The 25938-nt window shown below is 38.1% G+C and overlaps 1 protein-coding gene across 2 annotated transcripts in view; it reads right to left on the reverse strand.

Annotated features, from left to right (window-relative positions):
- The window catches only part of SHISA9 (shisa family member 9), a 484462-nt gene that overhangs the window by 27054 nt on the left and 431470 nt on the right, over nucleotides 1-25938 (reverse strand). The window contains exons 3-4 of one of the 2 annotated variants that reach the window (XM_056806175.1): nucleotides 17686-17841; nucleotides 10044-10091 (exon numbers count right to left, since the gene is read on the reverse strand). In XM_056806175.1, the coding sequence (XP_056662153.1) occupies nucleotides 10044-10091; nucleotides 17686-17841 (204 nt within the window). The remainder of the gene's footprint in view (nucleotides 1-10043; nucleotides 10092-17685; nucleotides 17842-25938) is intronic. The other variant, XM_056806176.1, reaches the window with a different exon arrangement.

The raw sequence follows: 25938 nt of genomic DNA on the forward strand, positions 1-25938 counted from the left end.
ATCAACAGATGTCACCTCACTCCACGAGGTCATGGCAGAGTCCTGACTACAATGTGGGTTTCTTAACTCTGAGAGCTAAGTCCCTTTCTTCTTTTCTTTGCAAAAATAAGACCACCACCACCATCGGCAACAAAAGACCCGAGCTGATTCCTCACCAATTCATTGCCCTCAAAATAAGCTTTAGCATCTGTCTTCCAGACACAGAGGCTACTGAAAGAAGAGCCTCAAAGTTTCATTTCATAAAGTAAACAGATTCCGGGACTGCAGCTATTTCTTGATCAGGGAAGGCTGGAAGGCTTGAGGCAGTTTCTTTCATCATGAATGATAAACAAATGTCAGGTGAATGATGGGAAATGAGGGTGCCAAGAGTGGACTGATCAGTCAGCTAAGTCTCAGCCTATCTGTGATATGCATATTAGCTGCAGAGTATATACGTGATCTTCCTGACTCCGGATACAGTGCTTTATCTATTGCTACATAGTTGACGAAGCCTAGTTTAATATTAGCTTTTTTTTTTGTCTATTACATTACACTGTATACTTATATTTTCAGTCCGTGAGGTTCTTCAGGTTTTTTTTTTTTAAATAAAACTGTAACTAGCTATGCCTCTCCAGTCCTAAATTTAGGGAATTTTTTAATTAAGTATAATTAAGGACTAGTCTGAGCTCTGCCCTTAAAATAGGTGTATATACATAGATACATACATACATACTACTACTACTACACACACACACACACATATAAAATCAAGTATTATATGTCTGTCCCTCCAAAGTGACTTCACGCAAGGATCTCCAGAGCACTTTACAGGGGGGTGTTATGGAATGCTGAATATCAGGTAATCCAATAGTACTTGAGCAAGAATCTTCTCTTCAACATCTTCAATAAGAAGCCATTTAGCCTCTATTTGAGGCTAACCTCTTTCCAGTGGGGTAGGAAGAGGATCTCCTGTTTCTTAAGGCATCCCATTTATTTTCTGAAAAGCTCTAATTAAAAGGAATGTATACACTAACCCTAAGTTACTGCTCTGAAATATCCTGTTGTGACTTCTAATTTTATCCTTTGGGACCAAAAAAAAAAAAGGTTAATCTTGTTCCACATGTCAAACCTTCAGTGATGATAATTCCCCTTCAAATGTTCTCTTTTCCTGGTTAAGCATTCCTATTCTTTCTAACAATCCTCTTATGGCATAATCTTGAATTCCTTCAGCATCACAATGACCTTCTTTCTGGAGATGGGCTTATATGTTGTTGTTCAGTCATTTCAGTTGTGACTGACTTTTTATTACCCCATTTGGGATTTCTTGGCAAAGATATTGGATGATTTACCATTTCTTTCTCCAGCACATTTTTTAGATTGGGAGACTGAGGCAGAGTTAAGTGACTTGCTCTAAGTCACATAACTAGTAAGTGTTTGAGGCTGGATTTGAACTCAGGTCTTTGTGACTCCTGGTAGTCTATCTACTGTGCCACCAAACTGCCCCTACAGCTGATATGTATATTTCTGAAAATGTGCCACTTTGAACTGAGTAGTCTAGATAATCTAGTCTAGATAGTAGTAGTCTAGTCTAGAAACTCTAGATAGAAGACTCTGATGAAGGTAAATATATATTTCATCTTAATTCTTATATATGCACTCCTAGATATTATGTTATTCTGGAAAATTAGTATACATTATAATATTATATAATAGATTATAATAGATATATATTTCTATAGAACTTGGTAGAGTTTGAAAAGTGTTTTATAAATAGTATCTCATGTTATCTTCACAACAATCTTGGAAGGTAGGTATTATTATTATCTTCCCTTAAAAGTCAAAGAAGCTAGGGTAGAAACAGGTTAAGTGACTAGCCCAGGGTCACATCGTTTAATAAGTATATGAGGCTGGCTAAGTATCAAAGGAGATATTATGGACCATTGGATCCATCTAGACTTATCAGAAGATGGGAAGAAACACCTCATGGAAAGTTATTTCACCTGTGGGACCTGCAAATCCACTTTTCACTAAAGACCAAGCTGAATTTTCAATGTAGAGAGAAACTGAGAATCTTGTGACAAACTTTCTACTACTTTGAAAAGGGATCATCTGAATCCTTCCTGGGTTCTCCACTTTCTGAAACAAACTGGTTTTATATGTAATACCTTTGCTAACTTGAGTTCTTTTAGGGGAGCTGAGGGCGATTTGAAAGATATGAACCAGATTCTTTTGTTTTGGGCAGAATACTACCTGGATACATGAGCTATTGAGTTTATTCTTAGGGAGACACTGCCCAGAATGAAACTTGTTTATCGTGTCATCAGTCAGTCTGAACCATGCATTATATTTGTCTTTCTCCTTATTCATTTTCATCTTTAGGTGAATATCCTCACATGACAATTTATTTTCAGATTCTGATTTTGCCATCTACCACGTTTGCTATCCTTTCCAGCTTTATGTCAATTTCTAAATTTGACAAGCATACCTTTTATATTTTCACCCAGAACCATTATAAAAATGTGCAATAGAACAAGGCCAAGAGCATAATCCTGGGATGTTTCACTAGAAACTTTCATTGCCCTTTAAATCTACCCTCCCCTCCCCAAAGAAGACTACTGAAGAATGCCTGTTAATGACTATTCTTTGGACTTGGTCATTCAACCGGCTAACTGTACTATCATCTGGCACATATATGTCCACATTTTCCATAAGGATAGCATGAGACATTATGTAAAATGCTTTGCTAGGTAAAATACATATCCAGCATTCCCCGAACATACCAGTCTAGTTACCCCATCAACAAAGGAAATGAGGTTAGTCTGGCATGACCTATTCTTGATGAAGCCATGCTGGCTTTTAGTGATAACCACATTTCTTTCTAAATGCCCACAAGCCATCTTTTAATAATGTGTTCAGAAATTTTGCTAGGAATAGAAATTGAGCTTCCTGGTCCATAATTTTCAGATTCCACCCTCTTCCCTTCTTTGAAAATCAGTACAGCACCTGGCTTTCTCCAGCCCTACGGAACCTTTCCCATTCTTCCTGTTCTTTGAAAGACAGCCAACAGGGACTCAGTGCTCATAGCTCCTAGTTTTGCAGTTGCCCTAGGATGTGGTTTGTTCTGAGTTACTATCTGGAATACTGTCTAGGCATTATCTTATCCTCTCCTCACATCTCCAGTTTCAACTTACATTTATCCATTTTTGCCCTATCCTTCCTAGACCAAAGATCATTTTCCTTGAGGGAAGGAGAAGGGAATAAAATCAAGACAAGAGCTAATCATCTCACTATTATCTGCCCTCATCATGTCATCTCTCCCACCATGAGCAGGAATGTATACCTTTTATGGTACAGAGCTGGTTTTCAAAATAAATAAGCAAACAAAAAAATCCATTTTTTTGTCCTTAGCATTCATCATCTGCCTCAGCTTGCTCTGGGTTTTAGTACTCCTAACACAATTTTTTATGTGACTGTGCTGTTTTCATACACATGCTGAGTTAACTTGCTTTTTCTTCTATATTTTTATATATGTCTTCTAAAAATCTCAGTTGGTCAGCTAGTTCCCAGAATGGTCATACAGATCGCTTTAGGAAGTTCCCGTGTCTTCTGTCAATAGACACCGTTTCTCTTTGTGTCTTCAGAATTTCATTCTTGAGAGCTTCCTATCTATTCTACCTTCTATTGAATTCGATCTAATTTTACTTTTTCATTTTTTAAATTAAATTTTATTCTTTTTCAACTAACATGCATTTAGGTTCTCTGTTAGTTACCTTTCATTCCAGCCTGCTGATACAGGTTAACTGATAGATCACACTTATATAGCACTTTAAGATGTATGAGCTTTTCAGACTTTATACACATCATGCCTATCAGATCATAGGGCAGCTAGGTGGCTCAGTGGAAAAAGCGACACTAGGTCTGCTGACATCAGAAAGCCAACTTTCTAAGTTCAAAGCTGGCCTCAGATACTGGCTGTGTGACCCTGGCCAAGTCCCTTGACCTTTTTTACCTCATTTCCCTAATCTATAAAATGAACTGGAGAAGGAAATGACAAACAATTCCAATGTCTCTTTTGAGAAGACTCCAAATGGGGTCAGTCACAAAGAGTCAAATGTGACTGAAAGGACTAAACAACAAAATCAAATCAGCAAAAACATCCTGTAAGGTAGGGAATATGGGTATAATTAGCCCTATTTCATAGGTAAAAAAAAACCGGAGGCTCAGTCAGTAAGCTTATTTTCATCATAGCTAGTAAGTTTCAGAAGTGTTGCTGAGTCTGTTTCTCAACATCAGGGAAAAAAGAAAACAACCTATCTGTACTGTATTAGTGGGGAAATTGAGAAAGAAGTAAAGTTGCCAGATACCCTCTTATACAGTACCAAAATACTTATAGCAGCTCTCCTTGTGGCAAAGAACTAGAAATTGAGAGGATGCCCATCAATTGGGAAATGGCTAAACAAATTGTGGTGTATGATTGTGTTGGAATACTACTGTGTCATAAGAAATGATGAGCAGGTTAATTAAAAAAAATAGAACTTGGAAAGAATTACACGGGATAATGAACAGCGAAATTAGTAGAACCAAAAGAACAGCATACACAGCTACAGATTTAATACTTGGAGAATGAATTGTGAATGCACCTCCAGAGGGTACCCTGAAAGTTGGAAACATGAAAGGCTTCATTTGTATGTACATGTCTGTCTTTCAGAGGTAGCCTTCTGTGATTCCAGAAGGGGGAGGAGCTGGGACATTTGCAGGTAAATTCTACTGATTTTAAGAACAAAAAGATTTAGAGGTGGGATACAAACCTAGATGTTTCCTGACTCTTTTTACCATGCTGTCTCACAAAGGTGAAAGAATCCCCTCATTGTTCTTCATATCCTTTTACTTCACTCTTCCTTAAAGTACAATTTTTATCCTCCCAGCTTTTTCACTTTCCTTTTTGGAACAAGACCAGTTTCCATTTTGTGCATACATAGGTATTACTCTGTACTGGATGAAACACACTTTCTGAAGGTCACAGCAGAAGTCATCTTGTCCGCCATGCTTTAGCAGGAAGGCAAGGTCTTCGTCCTTTGTATTGGTTTTGGCAAGACTTGACCTTTGCCTAGTCACCCTTCTGGAGACTCCTTTGCTGGGGGCTCAGGAAATAGTTTTGATTTTTTAGTGTGGATTAAATGATGGCTTCTACTTGGTTTTCTTTTAACTGTCAATAAGCACATTTCTGCCAGGCTGGTTGTAATATTCTACCTTTTTTGCCCTTGCTCTTGACCTTGGGTGGCTGAGCAGTTTTTCTTCAGAGAACTTTCTTTTTCCTCCCTGCCTCGACCCCTAAAAAGCCCCCTTTCATCTATAATGGCAAACATACCCCGATCTGGAGGCCATACAGTGGTCTTCCCCCTAGTGCTCAGCACCTTCCATTTACTCTGTATTTATCTGTTATGCTCCCTAGTTGTTTGAATGCTGTGTCCTCCATCTGAACATGAGCTCCTTGAGGGAAAAGATTCTGTTTTCTCCTTTCTCTGTATCCTCAGCATTTAGCTCAATACATGGAAGAAACTAATTGCTTAATAATTACTTGTTGACTGACTGCCTACCTTAAAGCTGCCTCCTCACTAAGATCACAATATTAAATGTCTTCCTCAAGTTTCATTTATTAGAGATTCATTCATTCATTCATTCATTCATTCATTCATTATAGAACAGATTTAATTAGAAAAATTCAGTCAAATCAAATAGACACCCAGTTTATTCATCTTGCTTAAATACTCACAATTAAACTTGGGCCATTTTTGTCTGATTTAAGATAACATTTGGGTATTACATGGACATGGTCTCAGAAATCATATAATTCTGTTTGCCTGCTCTCTTTAGTCACTGCTATCCTAGGACTTAGGGGTAAAATAGGCAGATGGAGAAGCAACAATGGGTCCTGGACCTATATGGCTCACTCTATTACCTTCAATCCTTATTATTTTATTTGTTAAACCCTTGCTTTCTGCCTTGCTTAACAATTCTAAGACAGAAGGGCAAAGACAAGGAAAATGGGGTTAAGTGACTTTCCCAGGATCACACAGCTAGCAAGTGTCTGAGGCCAGGTTCGCACCCTAATCCTGTCAACTCCAGGCCTGGTGCTCTGTTCTCTGCACCACCTAATTGCTCAATATTCCTCATGTTTATTCCTCAATCCCAGCTTCAATTTTTCATTCCTTCTCTACTTCTTCCTAGCTTAAAGAAAAAACTAGAGAAAGAAGTAATCTGATGGATTAGGCAAAGTTCTTAGAGTCAAGAAGAGCTAGGTTCAAATTCAGCCTGAGAAACTGGCCATCTGTGTGAATTTGGGTAAGTCACTTAATTACTCTGTGTCTCAGTCTCCTCCATGAGGGAGTTGTACCAATGGCTTGAAGGTCCATTCCAGCTCTAAATTGGAATACTGATACATTGAAGTGGTTTTAGGGATTTGAGATTTTTCATGTAGATTCTCAGGAACTGTTAATCCCCAACATATGTTATTCTCAGCATGTATACAATTCCACCACCTGGGGCAAATTCAATTGATCAAAGGTCTAACATATCAAAGATCTTTTGTATAACAGAATAAGGACTAAAGAGAGTCCTTGAGAGATAAATAAACTAATGAACTCAAAATATAATAGGAACTTAGTGTTCTTACAGTCCTACAAAAGTTGTTGTTATTCAGTTGTTTCAGTCTTATGATTATTGTTATTCAGTTGTTTGGTTCTTTGTGACCCCATTTTGGGTTTTCTTGGTAAAGATATTAGAATGTTTGCCATTTCCTTCTTCTACTAATTGGACAGCTGAGGAAACTAAGGCAAACAGGATTTAGTGACTTGCCCAGGATCATAAAGCTAGTAAATGCCTGAGACTGGATTTGAACACAAAATGAATCTTCTTGACTCCAGGGCCATCACTCTATCCACTGTTGTCATCAAGATGGCCAGAAGCTGAGTACTAAACCTTTTGTAGAGAAGGGGAAATGTTCTGAATGATGGTAGCAAAGATCTGAAAAGGATAGGGTGAGCATTTTAGAGGACAAGTGGTTATTGAATGGAAGTATTTGAGGGAAGATTTGAAAGTGACAGAAGTGTGAAATATATGTCAACTCTTCCTCTGGGTTTTATGTGTGTGAGAGAAGGTGTAGCCAGCCTTGGAGTAAGTGCTAAGAGATATGTTGTCTTCAGGAGAAGTATAGTTTTCTCAAGTACCAGGAGATGGAAGAAACTGGGGTGGGTTTCTAAAGATCATGGAAAAGGAGACTATGGGAGGTATAAAGTGTTCTATAATGGCAGAAGTGGTAGATAACTTTACTGATCATCATGTTCCAGGTCAGATATTGCATTAGAGGCAGTCTACACTGGTGAAATATCATGCCAGAAGAAGGCTACCACTTCCACAAGACAATGGGATGGGGTGGAAGCCTGAGGACATAGCAATACCATAGGCAGCTAAGGCACAATAAAAAGAGACATGTTCCTACCCATATCAGCACCTGGAGCAAAGCTTCAATTTGCCCCATGCTATTTGCATCTCTGGTTTCCAATCTTCTAAAGACCATTGGTCTTGCTGATGAGCCTGAACTAGAAAGTTATCTTTAAAACCTAAAACAACTGTACAGGAAACATGGCAAGTTATAGGGGTTTAATGTCCTTGAATAATGCACCAGTTGCACTATTCTCCTCTTCTGCTCCTTCAAATATATTTAAAGAAAATTTACAGGGTTCATATGCAGTCTTTGTTCTGCAGCTACAATTCAAAGTTGGAGTTAAGAAAAGTGGAAGCCTAAGGCAACAGGTGTTAAAATACAACTCTTGAGCATCAACATTGAAAAGAGAATCCATTCTCTTTATCTGATCCCAAGAGAATCTAGTGGAGTCAAGGTTAGGACTTTATGTGATAGGGGTAGATGGAGATGAAGTCAAGATTGAGAGGTGACCAGCAAAGGGTAAGAGGAAGTATAGAGTCAGACTTCATCCAGGCTATATTACTTCTCCATTTGTTCACTCTCATTCTCTAATCTCCAGAAGACAGAGAAGGCAAACAATCTTTTCAAGTTCAGTTGAAAAGTAAAGGATCATAAGGTTTAGAGCAGTGTTGGCAAACATTTTTGAGTTCACATGCCCAAACTGCAACTTCAAGCTGCCTGTGAGGTCCCTGTTATCACCCTTATTTTGCAGATGAGGAAAACAAGGCAAAGGGATTTAAGGGTATTGTCTAACATCACACAGTTAGCAAGTGACAGTTTGTGAACTCATTATGAGGCCAATTGGCTAAGGTCCCACAGGCATTAAAGGTCATACATAGGATTCAAATCTGAGTATTCCTGACTTGAAAGCCTCTCTTTGTCAGCTATACGATACCATCTCTTCATTTTATGTGTGAGGAAAATAAGGCTGAGAATGGGCAAATGACTCAACTAAAGTCAAAAAAAGGAGGGAATGTAACTTGTACCCTGTTCTTCTAACTCCAAATCCACTGCCCTTTTTTGCTATGTCATGGGTTTTTTTGTTTTTGTTTTTGTTTTATCTGATACTAACATTCCCAATATGCCTTCAAGGGCTTCCTTAACTCTCCTAAGAAAACAGCAGGCTAACAAAAGGAGATAATTGACTACATCAAAATACTGTCACTGCTATCATAATGGCATTGTTTTCCAATAGGGAAAAAAATAAACCTCAAATTAGTAGGTCTGTCATGTTCCAAATTATTTTCATTTCTAAAAATGTAGTTTGACATGTGGGCAGCTTTTATCTAACTCAAGACCAAAAAATGTGTTTTCCTTAAAACAATAATAATAACCATTCATATTTATACAGTGTTTTAAAGCTTGCAAAGTGCTTTACAAAAATAATTTCATTTTATGATTATGACACTTGCGAAGTAGTTCCTTTTATTACCCCCATTTTACCGATGAGGACAGGGAAGGGCAGGACAAGGATAAATGACTCATTTGGGGTCATACAATTGTCTGAGACAGGATTGGAACTCAGGTCTTCTCAACTCCAATTCCAGAACTCTATCCATTCTGTAGCATTATCTTTGATTCAATAAACATTTTTTAAGTGCCAGGCACCATGCTAAACACCAAAGGTATGAAAAGAGGCAAAAGACAATCCCTGTCTTCTATGACCTTATAATCAATTAGTTAAACCTCTATCCAGGGTGTCTCCAGACTCCAGCCCCATCTCTCTGATGGGTTTAGGAACAATCCCTCTTGGAACCCAGGTTCAATATGAGACCCTCAGAAACCTTCACCAACACTTAACACTGATCCACTGACCACCCAGCTGACCTTCAACCTTCCCCAGACTGAGGAAACTGAGAGGAAAAACTCTTATGTTGTTGTCTCTCTTCAGAAGACTTCTAGGAGATGTTAATAATGCAGAGAAGATTTCGTTTTACTCTTAGTCACCAAAAACCATTCCATCTTGTCAATAACCTCCAAGTTATTTATCTTTAAAGTTTAGAAGACATCCATAGGAAGTAGGACAAGTCATTTAGAACTTGGTTCCAGAGGCTGTGCGACAGATTCTAGTCTTACACAGGACAGATCTTCACATACCATGATAAGATTAATATTTCCAAAAGTCCAGCCTTTTCAAGAAAAAGAAATGATTACCTAGACTGTGAATGAGCAATAAGAGATATTCCACCGCATTTCCTAATCGGTCTTTGTTTTGCACAGATAAGTATGTCAGAAAAATAAGTATTTCTTAAACTTCTTACCTGTTCTCCTTTCTGTTGTTTACATGTGTTCTCCTTACATATGAGCCTTGGGAAATTGCCAGGGCATAGGGATCATCAGGGATTACATACCATCACTGATGCCTCAGTGAGCCTGGACAGATCACGTTTGCCAGCTGGTAGGTACGTACACAGATGTACAATTTCACATGTACACACGTGAACTTGGACATACTCACACGTGTTACTACACTGTACACATGCGTGCAAGTTAGACAGGTACAAACACTAGGACTCTTCTGTACTTTTCCAAAAATTTTCTGAGACATCCAAACAAAGGGTCAAGAAAAGCCATACAGTACCTTTGGGTGACTTAAGTGTTGTTACTGCCCAGTCACCATCACAACTTCCTAAAAAAATAACAATCAAAAGATGCTCAACTATTGGTTGCATATCCCCCTCCCACCCAGTGCTCACCAGGGCCTCAAATCCAGGTGCTTCTACCTGTATCCCTAGATCCTTGCATGGGGATATAATTCCTCAAGACACCTTAGCTAAGTATACCAGGGTTAGATCATAAACTTCTGGAGACCAGGATTGGGTCTGAGAATCTGGGTCCAAACTGGTAATCCACATGCGTGAATATTTGTTATGTTATTAATATTTTATGATCTATATCCTACTTCTTTCTCAAAAGAATTTGGAAGATTGCTGATTTATACTCAGCATGAGATAAAACATTTAAGAATAAAACATAAGAAACCATCTGAAGGAAGCAGAAGAAATAATTGCTTTCTGGAATTTGACTTTGCAAGTCTACAGAACTTGGGCATTCCATTGGTTTCAAAGTTTTCTGCTAGCTAAAGTAAAAGGGTATTCTGGATCATAGTTTTCTTATGCTGATATATGAAACCTAAGCACTGATCAATTTTCTTTGTTGAGGTGGATAACTAAAGGGTAAAGTTCACAATTTTTCACACAAGTGAGATACCAAGGTGCTGATTCATGTTATTATTTCAAAAATGGGAAGGAGAAGTAATTACCTATAATAAGCATGCAAAAGGTAGCTCCCAATTTCTCCCCCACATATATTTCCTATTATAATTTCATTACAAGTTTCTCTTTTAAAGTGTAATTGTTCCAGGGAGGTATCAGTCACTCACATCATATAGAGAATTTAAATTAGATCATCAGACAACACATATTTCTGGATGGCACTGAAGGAATAGTAATTTTAATTGTGGAAGGCAAAAGGAAAAATTTGGAAGTCTGAAGAATTTCTTAGACGAGCTATACCAAGTGAGGAGTCTCTAGATAATAAAAGGACACGGATCAGGAAATGGGAGAAAGATAGAAAAAAGAATGTGGGAAACTGTCAAAGGCAAATACTATCCTACTTTTCTCCTCTGCCAAAGTCCTTCATCTACTGAGAATTATTTGGGCTGTGCCTTTGGTTGCTAAGGTTTGAATAACTAAGAGAAATAAGATGTGGGTATGATAATATACTTGGGCCTCAATTTCCCAGGGTATAGTTACCTGCCCCCAAAGAAAGACTGGCTAAATTTTCCATGATTCCAAGCTTTCAAGAAGAATTTCTACAAGAATTTCTATCCCTCATCTCCACATTATTCACCACCCCTCAATGCAGGTCATAGGCTCCTCTGTGTACATTTGTTGGCTTTTTGAAGGAATATTGCCCCAAAACTTCTGCTAAGAACACCACTACCTTTAACAGAAAAAACTACATTGCTAGTTCCCTTCCCTCTAAAACTGTCATATTAACTCCATATGTGTAGTTATTAACACTTATTAATTATTTGTTGATTTGAATTAGGCAAATGCTGCACCCCAAAGAGCAATTTAAGCAGTGGCCAATGGTCTTTGAACTCCTAGATCTAGCATGGAATAAAATACCTCACCAAAGTTCTCTGGATAACACAGAAAGATCTTGAAATCTAGAAGGGAATAGAATTTTACTCTTTAGGAAGAGAAGCCCAGGACCTCAGGGAACTCATGAAAACTACCTGGAATTGGTATCCTGAGAGCCATCAGGCTTCATGAAACAATTAACCAAGCCAAGGTCCAGGGGACAAGAAGCAGCATATTGGTATACTTGTTGAGTGCCTGCCCCTGGGATTTTCATCCTGGGGCAAGCATGGTTTTTCAGTCTGTTTCATGGCGACCACTTATGGAAGTAATAGCCTTGATTTCCTTTCATTCAACTCCTGGAAACAATAGAACATACTCTTGCAAAGTTCACCAAATGAAATTAGCTTACTGTATCCATGGCTAAAAATGGACTGCATTGCACAGATTTCAGGGTAATACGATTATGGATAGCATGGTGACTTCCTAACACTTTATTAGCCATGTAGAGTAAAACACAACTAGCAAGGAGTACTATGAGGGACTTCCCATCACCTCAGTCAGAGTCAGGGACCAAGGATGAAGAAGGCTACATTCATCCTGATTGAGAGCTAGAACGAGACACCTTTTTAGACATGACCAAAGTGATGATTTGTTTTCTTTGACAGCACATTTGTTTCATTTTGTTTTCTGTGCAGGGGAGCAGGGAGAAGATGGAAAAAAATAAATACTTATAAAATATTTTTAAAAGAATCAATAGGAACTTTTAAAAAGCTATGTGTACATTCTAGACCTCCCAAGAAAATGTTTTAAGGAGTAATTTGTCTCCTACTAAAAGGCATTTCTTAGAAAGCAAGAATGAGCTCATTATCCATTTATGACTTCTACTGATAAGGATGAGATCATTAGACTGGGATCTTATAAATCTTGAATTTGGGGTGGGGAGAAGACCTGGAAGGCAGCAAGTCAGACTCAATGTTTGATTATTCACATAGAGAATATTGTCTTGCGAACACTTTTTTTCCCTAGTTTTGAGACCACTCCTTTGTTGTCTCATCTGAGTATTCACTCCTGAGTTGAAGCCAATTTTCTGTCCAGAACACTCACTACCTCTGGCCTCTATGACAGCTAGCAATGGCAGATGGGCTTAGGAGAGAATATGGACATTTGAGAAAGAGAAAATCAAGCCTGGTGAATTGGAAAGATTTGGGCAGACATCATATAAAAAAAAAAAGCCAACTGCATGACACACTCTGGTGCTCAGATAATGAATTGCTGGGAAACACTTGGAGCCATGGGATTAAGACCTTGAGATAATCAGAAAACTTGGGTAGGGCATGATAAACTGCTTTAGAGACTTCTGAAATGAGTAGGCAGCAGGAAGCCAGAAGAAGAGGTCATAGACTTAACATGCTTGTGATACCCAAAGGGTGCTTTTCTTAAACACATCCCCCTTTCTGGAACTTGTTCACAGCAGACTGCAAAGGGCTCTGTTGATGATGGATGTTTCACTGTGGACCAGAACTCTGAGTGTACCAAGAGAAGATTACAGGAGGAAAAAATTGAGACTTAATATGAATGAAGTAAATTTTTTTTATAATATTGCTGGTTAATACTGCAGAACTCCATTATAAGATGGTTTTATTTTATGAATTTGGATGCTGTTTGAGTTAAATATTCATAGAATCATAGATCAAGAGCTGCAAATGACCTCAGAGGTCTGACCTCAGCATTTTATAGAGGAGGAATGGGAGACCTAGCAAGGGTAGGTGACCTGCTCAAGATCACACAAGTTATATCAGTAAAGTCCTCATCTTTGCCATTTGTTCTACCTAAATTGTTGCTCACTCTAAATAAGTGATTTTTTAAGACTAAAACAATAAAAGTGAAATCCTGTTGACGCGGCCATTCATTCACAGAAAGTGAATCTGGACCAAGGCTATTTGTGTTGTACTGCGACATTTTCTTTTAAACTTAGGACAATCAATTTCCAATTGGGATAGTGATCAGGAGCATAAGAGGGGACAAATTCTAGTCCTCTAGTGACTCAGAGCAAGGAAATAATATCATTAGAAACAAAAAGATATGCAAGCATGAGGCAGGAATCTGCTACTTGATCTAATCAGTGTGCTGTTATCAATGAGTTTGGGGTTGGGGAGAAGTACAGGAATAGTGTCAAGGGAGAGACTAACAGAGGAAAGAACCAGCTGTATGTGTGGGGATAAAAAGACTAATAAAATCCAAGAAAATAAAGGAAGATTCATAAGATCACAGATTTAAAGCTGAAAGAAGTTTTAAAAAATCATAGGATTGTAGATTTAGAAATCTAAAAGCTTTAGTCTAGGGACTGGAATTGAAACTGAACCTATGGTTTGTTGTTGTTTTTTTTTTTTAAACCCTTACTTTCTGTCTAAGAATGGATACTACAGGGACAAGCTAGATGGCTCAGTGGATAAAGAGCCAGGCATGAAGATGGGAGATCCTGGATTCAAATCTGGCCTTAGACATTTCTTAGCTATTTGATCTTAGGTAATTCACTTCACCTGTTTGCTTCAGTTTCTTCATCTATAAAATGAACTAGAGAAGGAAATGGCACACTAATCCAGTATCTTCACCAAGAAAACCCCAAATGGGGTCATGGAAAGTTGGACACATCTGGAAATGACTAGACAACAGCAACAAAAAAATCTGCATACCCCTAAGGAAGGCATTTAAATTGTCTCAATCTTAGTTTTTCATCTGTAAAATAGCCATAATAATATCTAATGCACAGGATTGTTATGAGGATCAAATGAGTCAAAATACGTGAAGCATTCTGCAAACCTTATGGTGCTATATAAATGTTAATTGTTATTTTTATTTATATATGTATACATATTTAAGAACATTATTTTGAGGAGTCTATAGGGTTTACCTGATTGTTATAAAAGATTTGTGACATAAACAGTTAAGAACTCTTGATTTAAAAGGATTATAATATTACATGATATAATATAAAACTAAAGTAATATGATATATAAATGTAATAGTGTAAATAATAATATAAAATATGAACAATAGTATAAAATCCTCTTATAAAGTGAGTCTGAGAATGACTGTCTACTTTCTAAATTAATTAAACTATCAGATTTTATAAATCCAGACTTTTATAAATAGGATTTATTTAAATTGAAGTCTGCTTGCATTAGAATCTCTAAGCAACTATACTGTGTCTTTTTACAATTGGCCAAAGGTCTGACCAGTTACACTCTGCTGCTAATTACTTCCTTTCTTTGGGGAAAACCAAACCAACTATCGTCTATACTTCCAACTCTGTTTTACACATTAGTGTCTAGAAGGCAATAGGAAAGAACCATTGGGAGTAGTTGGTAATCAAACTGACAAAACCTCATAGATTCAGCTACACTTCAATGCCTCTGGTTTGTGTCTAGGCACTAGAGATAAGGACCACACTAATTACTACATCTCTGCTTCAGGTAGTGGGACTGATGCTCCATTGCACTTGTCACCCACTACAGAAGGAAAATTAAAGTGACGGGACAAGAGGGATGAGAACCTAAGAGAACTGATCATTAAGCATGACTGCTCATAATCCTTACTGCCTCCCTCCTTTGCATTTGGCCAGGGGTTATGTCCAGAAGCAGTCCTGTCCCCATAGGAGGCTATGAGATGAAAGCAAGCTAGGAAAAACAAAAGAACTCATTAAGATGTAGGAAACTATCTTACATTCAAACTCTTAAGATCATTCCCTAAAGCATTAAACTCAAATTTATCATTCAGGATGAACTGCAAGGGAGTGAAGAAGAAACTGGAGTGAAGATGAGAAAGACTTCAAAATGTTCCCTATTTCTTATAGGACAGAACTAATAGAAGAGTGAGCGGCCATATTTGGCTGAATTGGGTTGATCAAGACCAAAAAGGTAAGAGATCTTTTCAACTAAACCAGGCATGACCAATCAATGACCCTTCAAAGCCTGATTGGTGACCTTTAAAGAAAGCATGAAAAAGAAAAAAGTGCCTTGTGTGAACTCTGCTGCAGCTGTGGTTAGAAGTAATAATATGTCCTTTGAAAGACCTAAACTATTAGAATGTGGAGATACATAAAAGACAGAAAACATGCCAGCCATAGAAAAAATGTTTCTATAGCAACTTATATAAAGTTTAGGGGTAAAAATGTATTGCTGCCCTTTGTTGATGACAACTGATTCTAGTTTCTCTTCTCTATCAGTTTTTCTACCCTTTTTCCTAAATCATTAAAATTGTATATCTCCATGAATCTCTAGACACCCAAGAAATCTTTTCACTCAGCTCAGGAAAATGAATAATGTGTTACCAACAGAAGGTAAACTGCAGTTTCCATGAACTCTGAGGTCTCTTGCAACTCTGAGATTCTAAGCTTTTATAATACGAATAAATTTCCATTTGTAAAAGACAGGGCAAAATGGGTAAGGAATGGATGCTTTTCTAATAGCTAGGCTTTGGGTTGCTTAGTTTGGAATGTTTCTTCATCTGGATTTGAGGGCAACTTGTACTTTAGCTCCCTGATAGTTTTTACTTGTTTTGCAAACCTTTAAATCTAGATGATGATGAGTTATATAAGTACATCAATATCTTTGTTAAAAAGGAATGGCTTGGGAAACAACATTTCTTGGAAACTTTTCTAAAATGCCCACATTTACCTTTCTGCTTTAGTAAATAGAATATAGAGAATGGAAGAAGCATATTTTGATCACTGAAGATCATACAGAGCTTTGGGGTCATCATTCTGAGCTCCAGTTCTTAATAGCAAAGATTGTAGACATAAAAAATTGGAATGGATATGTGCTGACTCTAGGATATAATTGAATTTTTTCAACTAATAGTTCATAGTATATAAAACTTGATTTCCTTGGTTGGTTAAGTCATTTCCTTGCCTAGAGAAAGCATACTAGTAGTGAAGAAACATTTTAGAACTATTGCCAAATAGTTCCTGGTACCTAGTTATCTAATGAGGTGACTAGAACCGCAAAGCTGAAAGTACATATAGGCATGTCTTGCCTAACATCATCACTTGGTTACATGAAAATGTGATGTTGGAGGAGAGGGGAGCTAGGTGGCTGAGTGGGTAGAGAGACGTGCCTAGACATGGAACATCCTGGATTAATATCAGGCCTCAGATACTTCCTAGCAGTGTGATCCTGGGGAAATCATTTAACCCATATTCCCTAGTCCTTACTGCTCTTCTGCCTTGAAACTCATACAGATTCTAAGACAGAAGGTAAGGGTTTTAAAAAAGAAAATATGAAGTTGGATAAAAGAATATCAAAGGGGAATTTGGTCCATAATAATAAGAGAAAGATGAAGCCACTGGGGCAAGGAGCACTCAACTACAAAAGAAAGATGGTGAGCAATAGGGAACAAGATAGAGAAATTCTCAAGCAGAGGAGAGTCTTAAAGCCAAGAAAACTGATGATGTTAATACCATCCTACCATAATGGCCTGAGCTAACAAGTTGATTCAATTCAATTATATAAACAATTATGAAACATTAATTCTTTTTAAGGTACTGTGCCCAGTACTGGGTCCAGCCCACTAAAGTGGAACATGGTTTTAATGTCTTAATAGCAATACTGAAAAACGGTATTGGTCTGAGCAACATTATTCTGGGCAATTTTGTTATTGTTGTTAAGTCATTTCAGTCCTGCCCAACTATTCCTGATCCCATTTGGAGTTTTCTTGGCAAGGACAATGGAGTGGTTTGTTTTTTTCTTCTCTAGCTCATTTTTTAAATGAGGAAACCAAAGCAGAGTTGTGACTTATCCAAGGTCACACAGTTAGTATATGTCCAAGACCAAATTTGAACTCAAAAAGGTGAATTTTCTTGACTTCAGATCTGGCACTCTATCCACTGAGGAACCTACCTGCCCTATTCTGAGCATGCCTGTAAGCAAAAAAAAAAAAGTAGGTTTTTTCATTGACTTAGCTGGAATTGTGTCCTCATTTGCTTTGGTCAGTGTTATGGCAAAGAGAACTGCCAAATGCTTGAAGAGGATTATTTCAAAGCACCTGGAAAGTCTGCCTTTTTATTCAGAGTATAAATGAGTGCATGCAATACATTCATTCAAAACAAAAATCAAACATGGCATTTTCAGGGCTTACCCACAGCTTTTAAGGAGGCATACTTGTTCAGTTCCTTGCCTGGAGGCTGCTGTTCATATGGGTTGGAGATTTGCCCCAAGCTGGGATAGGAATGAGGGTGAGACATCTGTGGAAGGAGGGGAGAGGTTGGTACTGCGTTGTTTAATTGAGTGGCATCTGTAACAAACAAAAAAGAAAAAGATGATCAGAGACAAAACCAACAGCTTCATGCACTGAGCCAAATTCTCTTTCCTTGTCCAAACAAAACACCCAGTCAATCAATGAATGAGCTCTTATGTTCCAGGCACTGGCCTAAGCTGAAGGGATTCAACAGAAAGGCAAAAAAAAATGCAGTTCCTGCCCTCAAGAGAGTTCACATTCTAATGTAGGAGAGTATATACAATGTCAATGGAAGTTAATCTTAGAAAGAAGAGACTATAACAGTGGGTAGGATTGGGGTATTCCTCTTACAGGAAGTATAATTTGAGGTGAGTCTTAAAAAGAAGCCAGGAGGGCAGATAAATAGGCAACATAGTGGACAGAGCACCAGGCCTGGAGTGAGGAGAGGATGAGGAAAAGGAAGAAGAAACGGAGGAGGAGGGGAGGAGAGGAGGAGGAGGGGGAGGAGGGGGAGGAGGAGGAGGAGGAGGAGGAGGAGGAGGAGGAGGAGGAGAAGGAAGAGGAGGAGAAGGAAGAGGAGGAGGAGGAGGAGGAGGAGGAGGAGAAGAAGAAGAAGGAGGAGGAGGAGGAGGAGGAAAAGGAGAAGAAGGAGAAGAAGAAGAAGAAGAAGAAGAAGAAGAAGAAGAAGAAGAAGAAGAAGAAGAAGAAGAAGAAGAAGAAGAAGAAGAAGAAGAAGAAGAAGAAGAAGAAGAAGAAGAAGAAGAAGAAGAAGAAGAAGAAGAAGAAGAAGAAGAAGAAGAAGAAGAAGAAGAAGGAGAAGAAAGAAGAAGGAGAAGAAAGAAGAAGAAGAAGAAGAAGAAGAAGAAGAAGAAGAAGAAGAAGAAGAAGAAGAAGAAGAAGAAGAAGAAGAAGAAGAAGAAGAAGAAGAAGAAGAAGAAGAAGAAGAAGAAGAAGAAGAAGAAGAAGAAGAAGAAGAAGAAGAAGAAGAAGAAGAAGGAAGAGGAGGAGAAAGAAGAGAAGGAGAAGGTGGAGGAAGAAGAGGAGGAGAAGGTGGAGGAAGAAGAGGAGGAGAAGGAAGAAGAGGAAAAAGGCTATAAAGGTAGGAAGATGCCAAGTTATAAAGAGCTTTAAATACCAAAGTGAGCATTTCATATTGTACCCAACCACAAAAGAGTTCTTTTTACTCAACAAATCATTCAATTCCTCATATAGTCATTGAATGCTTATCATATAAAGCTATATATTCTCTCTACTGAGAGAAGAATTAGAGAAGAAAGACATGGTCTCTGCCTTTTAGGAACTTACACTTTTATTGGAAACTTAAGATTAATGTACATGAAGCAATTATCAAGGAATCGATAGGAACAGGAACTGGATCAGTGATTTTACTGGTATAGAGAAGTCACAATTAAGGAATTCCCTCTACCAGTGCAAGGATGGCATTTTCTCTACAACTTACAGTCATAAAGAGCTGCTTAGAGAATTGAGAAGTTAAGGGATCTGACCAAACTAATATGTCCAAGGCAGGATTTGAATCTAGGTCTTTCTGGTTTTGAGGCCCACTCTTTATCCTGCTATACCACCCCTCAAACAGTACATCATGTCACAGAATTATATGTTAAATTGTTTGTATCTGACTCGAAGGTCTGTAGGAGTTCAGACAAGGAAGCCAGTGAGAGTTAAAATAATCAGGGGAAGGACTTCAGGTAGGGGAGAGAAATGGCAGAGATTGGGATGGGTAGATATTTATTTCTTATTTTTTATCATTCTTTTATTTAGGGGCTGCATGACATAGTGAGTTCAGTCCTGGACTTGAAGTCACAAAGACTTGGGTTTGAAGCCCATCACTATGTGATCTCTGGCAAGTGATTAGGGGACAAGGAGAATGGCTTGGAACTTGAATTGGCATGCATGAGGCAAATAACTGGCATATTAGATAGATCAATGGATGTGGAATCAGGAAGACTTGAGTTCAAATCTTGCCTCAGACACATACTAGCTATGTGGCCCTAGAAAATCACTCTACCTAACTCGGCCTCAATTTCCTCATCTGCAAAATAGGGCTGATATTTCTCCTGTTTGTGAGGATCAAATGAGGTAATGTATGTAAGATACTTTTCCAATCTAAAAGTGCTACATTAATGTTAGTTATTATTCATATCAGTTATTAATATCACTATTATTTGCTGGTCTTTGAAGAATGGGCAGAGTCTGGAGAGGTGAAGCATTTCCAGGCAATGGGAACATATGAACTCAAGCTTAGCAGTGGGACTTAGCATAGTGTGTATGGAGAATCACGTGGAGACAGCCTCAGAGGAAAGGTGAATGTTCAGAGAATTCTGGCAGTGTAAACAGGAAGAAGCTGCCACTGAACTTGTAGCCCCCATCAGCAAGCTGAAGGAGCCTGGGGTGACCTGAATGGCTTTCACTTATGCAGTGGGTCACCATCCAATTACCACTGGGTGATGAGCAGTAATGAGGGTGAATCTGTCTCCTCCCTCCTTTCCACTCAGAAGACAGATGTATTTACAAAAAGGTCAAAGGCTTTGCATTATTTTATTCCTCCCACATCACAACAGGTTTCAGGGCCAAAGAAGCAGCTGTTCATAAGATACGTAGTTGTGGCATCATTTTACCTTTCTTTTTTTTTCATTCCAATGCCACCAGCATTTATTAAATGCCTATTACAAGTCAGCCATTGTGCTAGATACTGAGGATATGGAGACAAAAACAAAGATATAGTCTTTGACCTCAAAGAACTTACATTCTAATGGATGATGGAGGCTTTCAGAAAAACAATTGACATTTTCTCCTAATGCATTAAGAGAAATTTAAAGTATTTGGCACAGAAGAAAGCTCCCAAATCAGAGGAGATGGCATGATATCACATCTGTAATATTTCTTACCTTTGTGACTTTACCCAAGTCACTTAAATTCCCCTGAGCCTCTGGAAAATGAAGGGGCTGGACTAGATATTCTCTGAAAGCCCTTCTAGCTCCAAATCTATAACCCTATGATTTATAGTTTGCAAAACATCTTATATACATTATCTTATTTTTTAACCTTCTGATAAACATGTGAAGTAGCTGCTGTGAATATTATTACATAAAGAAAACCAAGGGTGAGATAGCATAAGTGATTGCCCAAAGTTACATAGCAAGAACTATAAGAAACAGGTTTTGAACTCAGGTCTTTTTTACTTCACCAACTCCAGCATTATTGTCATCTATGGACCTCTGGGTCATTCTGCCTTCTCTATTTCCCCATTAAAAAGTTTAATCCCTGAATCAGTCTTCTTTAAAAAAAAACACCCTTACCTTCCATCTTAGAATCAATACTGTATATTGGTTCCAAGGCAGAAGAGCAGTAAGGGCTAGGCAATGGGAGTTAAGTGACTTGCCCAGAGTCACACAGCTAGGGAGTGTCTGAGGCCAGATTTGAACCCAGGCCCTCTCATGTCTGGGCATGGGTCTCAATCCACTGAACCACCTAGCTTCCCCCTCACAATCTTCTTTACCTTAACTCATCCTGCCTTCAAACCCTTGGGCCTCCACGCTCCTCTAGTTCTTCATCACCCTTCCCATGGTCTCTCTCTGTTGACCACACATAAGAGAAACCATACATTAGAACACTCTCAGCCCTTTGACTGAATTTGTCTTGATGCTGGAATTCCTAGTTCCAGCTTTTTTTTAACCCCCCCCCAAAAAAAAAATCCCATCCTCTTTACATCCTATCTCATCTGTCATGGCAGCAGGATGACAAAAACTACCCTGGCAGAGTTCTATTGAGTCAAGTCCCCAAACTAATAATTAGAGACCAGGGGCAAATCAAAGAGAGAAACTTGTTTACCAATTGGTTCTGAATCCAAAAATGACAGAAAGTTTCCAAACAAAGCTAATTTCCACTTTTCTAATAATAGAGGCTTCCCTTTACTTCACCCAATTCAGGAGCAGAGATTTAGATCTGGCAGAGACTTCCAACTCCCATCATTTTATATGTAGCATCCTGTTATAATAAGTAACTCCTTTAAGACTGAGACAATACTAAGGTTCACCTTGTTCCTTCCTCTTTGGCTTATGAGAATTTATTTTAAATGGAAAAAAGTTCTGAATTTATTCACAATTACTTCAAGCTCCCAGTTAGGAAAATTTCTATCTTTCAGGCAGAGTTTATATTCTTTGCCTAAGTTTATATTTATAACTATTCCTAGTTAACCTTTTATCTATTTGTGGAGAAGACCAAATTAAGTTTTCTGGAAAGGTTTTTGTGATAAAATAGCAGATAATATATAATGTCTTTGAATAGACAGGGGCATTGGGAGGAAAAGTTGTGACAAGAGCTGGACTTTTCCTGAGATTTCCCTCAGTCTTGGGTTTCTTCTCTGAGATGCTAGGAGTCAATCCTCACTTTCTCATTTTCTGTTTAGTGTTCACTTCAAGCTTTGCTACTCAAAAGTGTGCTGGAAATACCAGTTTGCTCCAATATCTTGAATGCAGATATTCAAAAGTTCTTCCTTAGGTTCTGAAATAGCTTCTTCCTTTTATACAAATTGCTATGGACAGAGGTGTAAAACACCATTACATGTGGCCCATGACATTTCCAAGAGCTGACCTGAACCAGATTAAAATGACATTTAACAAAATAATTAAAAAAAAACAATACAACCTAGATAATGTTAAAATGTGGTTTTCTAAAGAATTATACAACCCGAGGAATCTTTTTCTATTTGAGATTGATACCACTGACAGAGCACTATACAGTCTCATATACAATGGATTTGGTTAACTCAAGGAGGTATATTGGTACCATTAATACTCCATTCCAATTGTTGAATTGAATCAAAAAGTGTCCTCAATATGGTAGAACCAGCTAGATAAAGTATCTGGTCTTGAGTCAAGAAGACTCATCTTCTTCAGTTCAAATCCAGTCTCAGACTAGCTAGCTATGTGACTCTGGGCAAGTCATTTAATCTTGTTAGCCTCATCTGTTTCCTCATCTGTAAAATGAGCTGGCACAGGAAATATCAAGCCAGTCTAGCATCTTTGTCAAGAAAACTTCAAATGGAGTTACAAAGAATAGAATATGACTGGAAATGACTGAACAAAACAACCTGTTAAGACATCAGAAATAAAATGGGGGTGGTTGCAACTCCATCCTTCCAGATAGACAAGGGAATGGATCATAAGAAAGGCTGAAGATGACCTGCAGTCCTTGAGGGAATCCAAATAGCAGAGAGAGCATTCAAACTACATTGCCAGTTCTGTCTCTAGAACCTATGATCTTTCTCCTATATCCAGAGTCCTAGCTCATGTTTCACAGTACTTAAGTAGAATTAGATGGCTTGCTTGATTCCACAGACATTTCCATAGCAACTGATCTGTTCCACTACCCAGATTAGAATCCCATTCAGAATCAGGGTTATCGGTGGAGAAAGCATCATTCTAAGGACTGGAAATTAATTAGACTCATAAAATGGAATCAATTCTATCCAATTAAATAATTATTTAGTACTCTATGTAGAATATGGTCTCTACCCTTGCTAGATTTATAATTAAGTAATGTAGAACATAAACAAATGGCTAACACATTTATATTTTGCTTCAAGATTTACAAGCACTTATTATTTTATTTGATTCCTCACAACTCTATGAGATAGGAGCTATTATTGTCCCCATTTTACAGCTTAGAAAACCAAGGCCCAGAGAAGTTCTATGATTTGCCCATGTACCCATGGCCATACACTGAATAATTAATCAATAGAATTGAAAAGCCTACTATACTAAGTGATAGGAATGCAAGAAGAGATTAAAAAGGGCAGTCTCTGTCCTCAAGAAGCTTACAGCCTATTAGCAGAGATAACATGCAATTAAATATTTATAAAAGAAAGCTATGTACAGAATAGGAAATAATTGCAGAGTAAAGGCACTAGAATTAAGAGAGGCTGGGGAAAGCTTCCTGTAGAAGTCAGGGTTTTAGTTAAGACTTAAATGGAGACCGCTAGTGGTAGCAGAGAAAAAAGAACATTCCAGGCACAAACATGAGAGTACAGCCAGAGAAAATACCTTGAGCCAAGGTATGGAACCTCTCATTTGTAGAACGGCCATGAACCATGTCACTTAATCAAAGAGTAGATGTGGAGGAGTAGGGTATAAGCCTGGAAAGGTTAGGAGGGAGCTAGGCTATGAAGGATTTTGAAAGCCAAATAGCATTTTCTATTTGATCCTGGAGGCAATAGGGAGTCACCGAGTTCATTGAGTATGGGAGTGACATTGTTGGATCTGTGCTTTAGGAAAATCAGTTTAGTGGCTGAATAGAGGATGGAGGGAAGTGAGGGAGGCAGACAGACCCATCAGAAGATGATGATGTCTAAGGCAGGATTTGAAATTAGGTCTTCCTAAATTAGTCTAGCTTGTCAGATATGTTTTTGTGGCATAATTTTTCATTTTGTTTCCCCAATCCAATCCAAAAACCATTTATTAAGTATCTACTATGAGCCACAATTACTGCTCACTATATAATACTGTTCTAGGCAATTGGTTAGTGAAAAATAAGAAATAATATTCCTTCTCTCTCTGTGTCTCTCTCTCCCCCTCTCTCTCCTTCTCTCTCTCTCTTACTCCATCTCCCTGTCTCTCTTCTTTTCCCTCCTTCTGCAACTGCAACTCTATGAAGTAGGTGTTATTAATATCCTCATTTTACAACTGGAGAAACTGAAGAACAGTTATTTAATAATAATTAGTTACATATAATAGATATATTATTATAATATAATAGTTACTAGTTTAATAAATAATAATTAGCATAAGAGAAGCACATGTAACCTAGAACCCTCTAGCTCTAATTTTCATCCTTAGTGACCTTCTCTTCCTTCCCCATTCCCTCAATGCTTATGTACTATTGATACTATGTTCTTTAGCACTTGTTTGAATATGCTTTGTTAAAAGTTCTTAAAGTATTTTTCCACAATGTTTCCTCAACTAGACTTTACATACTTCTAGAGAGCAGCGGCCACTCATTTTTCACATTCCTTTGTTTTCTCCCTAAATGGTATGTGGTTTAGGTCAATGAATATAGTGACCAGTGAAGGTTGTTGAGCTGACTCTGATACAGATGAATGTGCTGTTCAACTATGGAGACAGGGAAAAGGAGGAGGAACAAACAGAGAGGGCTAGAAAATGAACAAAAGTCAGTATGGTGTGGTGTGCTATGGTGGGAGAAATGCTGGCTCTGGAGTCAGAGAAGCCAGATTTAAATTCTAGCCCTGTTCTCCACTATGTAGAGAACTACTAGAGAACCTTAGGTGAGTCATTAACTTCTCTAGGCTTTAAACTTCTTGGCTATATTTTGAAGGGTATGAAATAGATGGTTTCTAAAGTAAATTTCAGCTCTAAATTTATGATCCAATGAAAAACAAGCAAGTCTAATGTAATCCCATAAACCAAAAATTATTTCAGTGGCCAGTTGGCCACTGAAGTTCTGAAATCTTTTAAGAGTCAGACATTATCCTTCCTCTTCTTTTAATGGGGAGAAAAACCAACCTAATTTTTATTGAAAACGTGAGTAGAACCAAAAATACACACAGTGTAAGTAAGCACCTATATATAAGCTGACAGGCTACATATAGAGAAGCATACTATAGTTAATGCTGGAATGACGTGTGAGTATATTTTTGCTCCTGCATATGTCCCATTACACACACATACGCATGCAGTAGTTAACTGGGAACATGGGGTAAATATAGTTAGAGGGACCTAGTCTCTGGTGGTAGTCCAAGTAAGTGGGAGTGGACTTCTGTTCCTACAGTTGGTACTTTGGCCAGGATTCTATTGGAGAATGGAGGGAAAAGGGGAGGAGAAAGAGATCTTTTGAACAAATCAGTCCCTGAAGCTAAGACACTTTCTGCTTTGATTTCCACTTATTTCTCCACATTTCCCTGGTCCAAGGATTGTGCAAGGTCCCTTTTACATAGGAACATCCCCAAAGGAAAGTTGAACCCTTCCTAAGGTTTGGATGCCAGTTAAACTGTACATCTCAGGGAAAGCTTAACATTTGAGGAGCTGAGCATCAAAAAGTTGTTACCCTCCTTAGGTGAGTCAGAACTAAAAAGTAGTTGTGAAGAGGTGACGTAACTGCTTGTCTCAATGGAGTGTAGAG

Source organism: Monodelphis domestica, chromosome 7 (genome assembly GCF_027887165.1).
Source record: "Monodelphis domestica isolate mMonDom1 chromosome 7, mMonDom1.pri, whole genome shotgun sequence".
NCBI lineage: Eukaryota > Metazoa > Chordata > Mammalia > Didelphimorphia > Didelphidae > Monodelphis > Monodelphis domestica.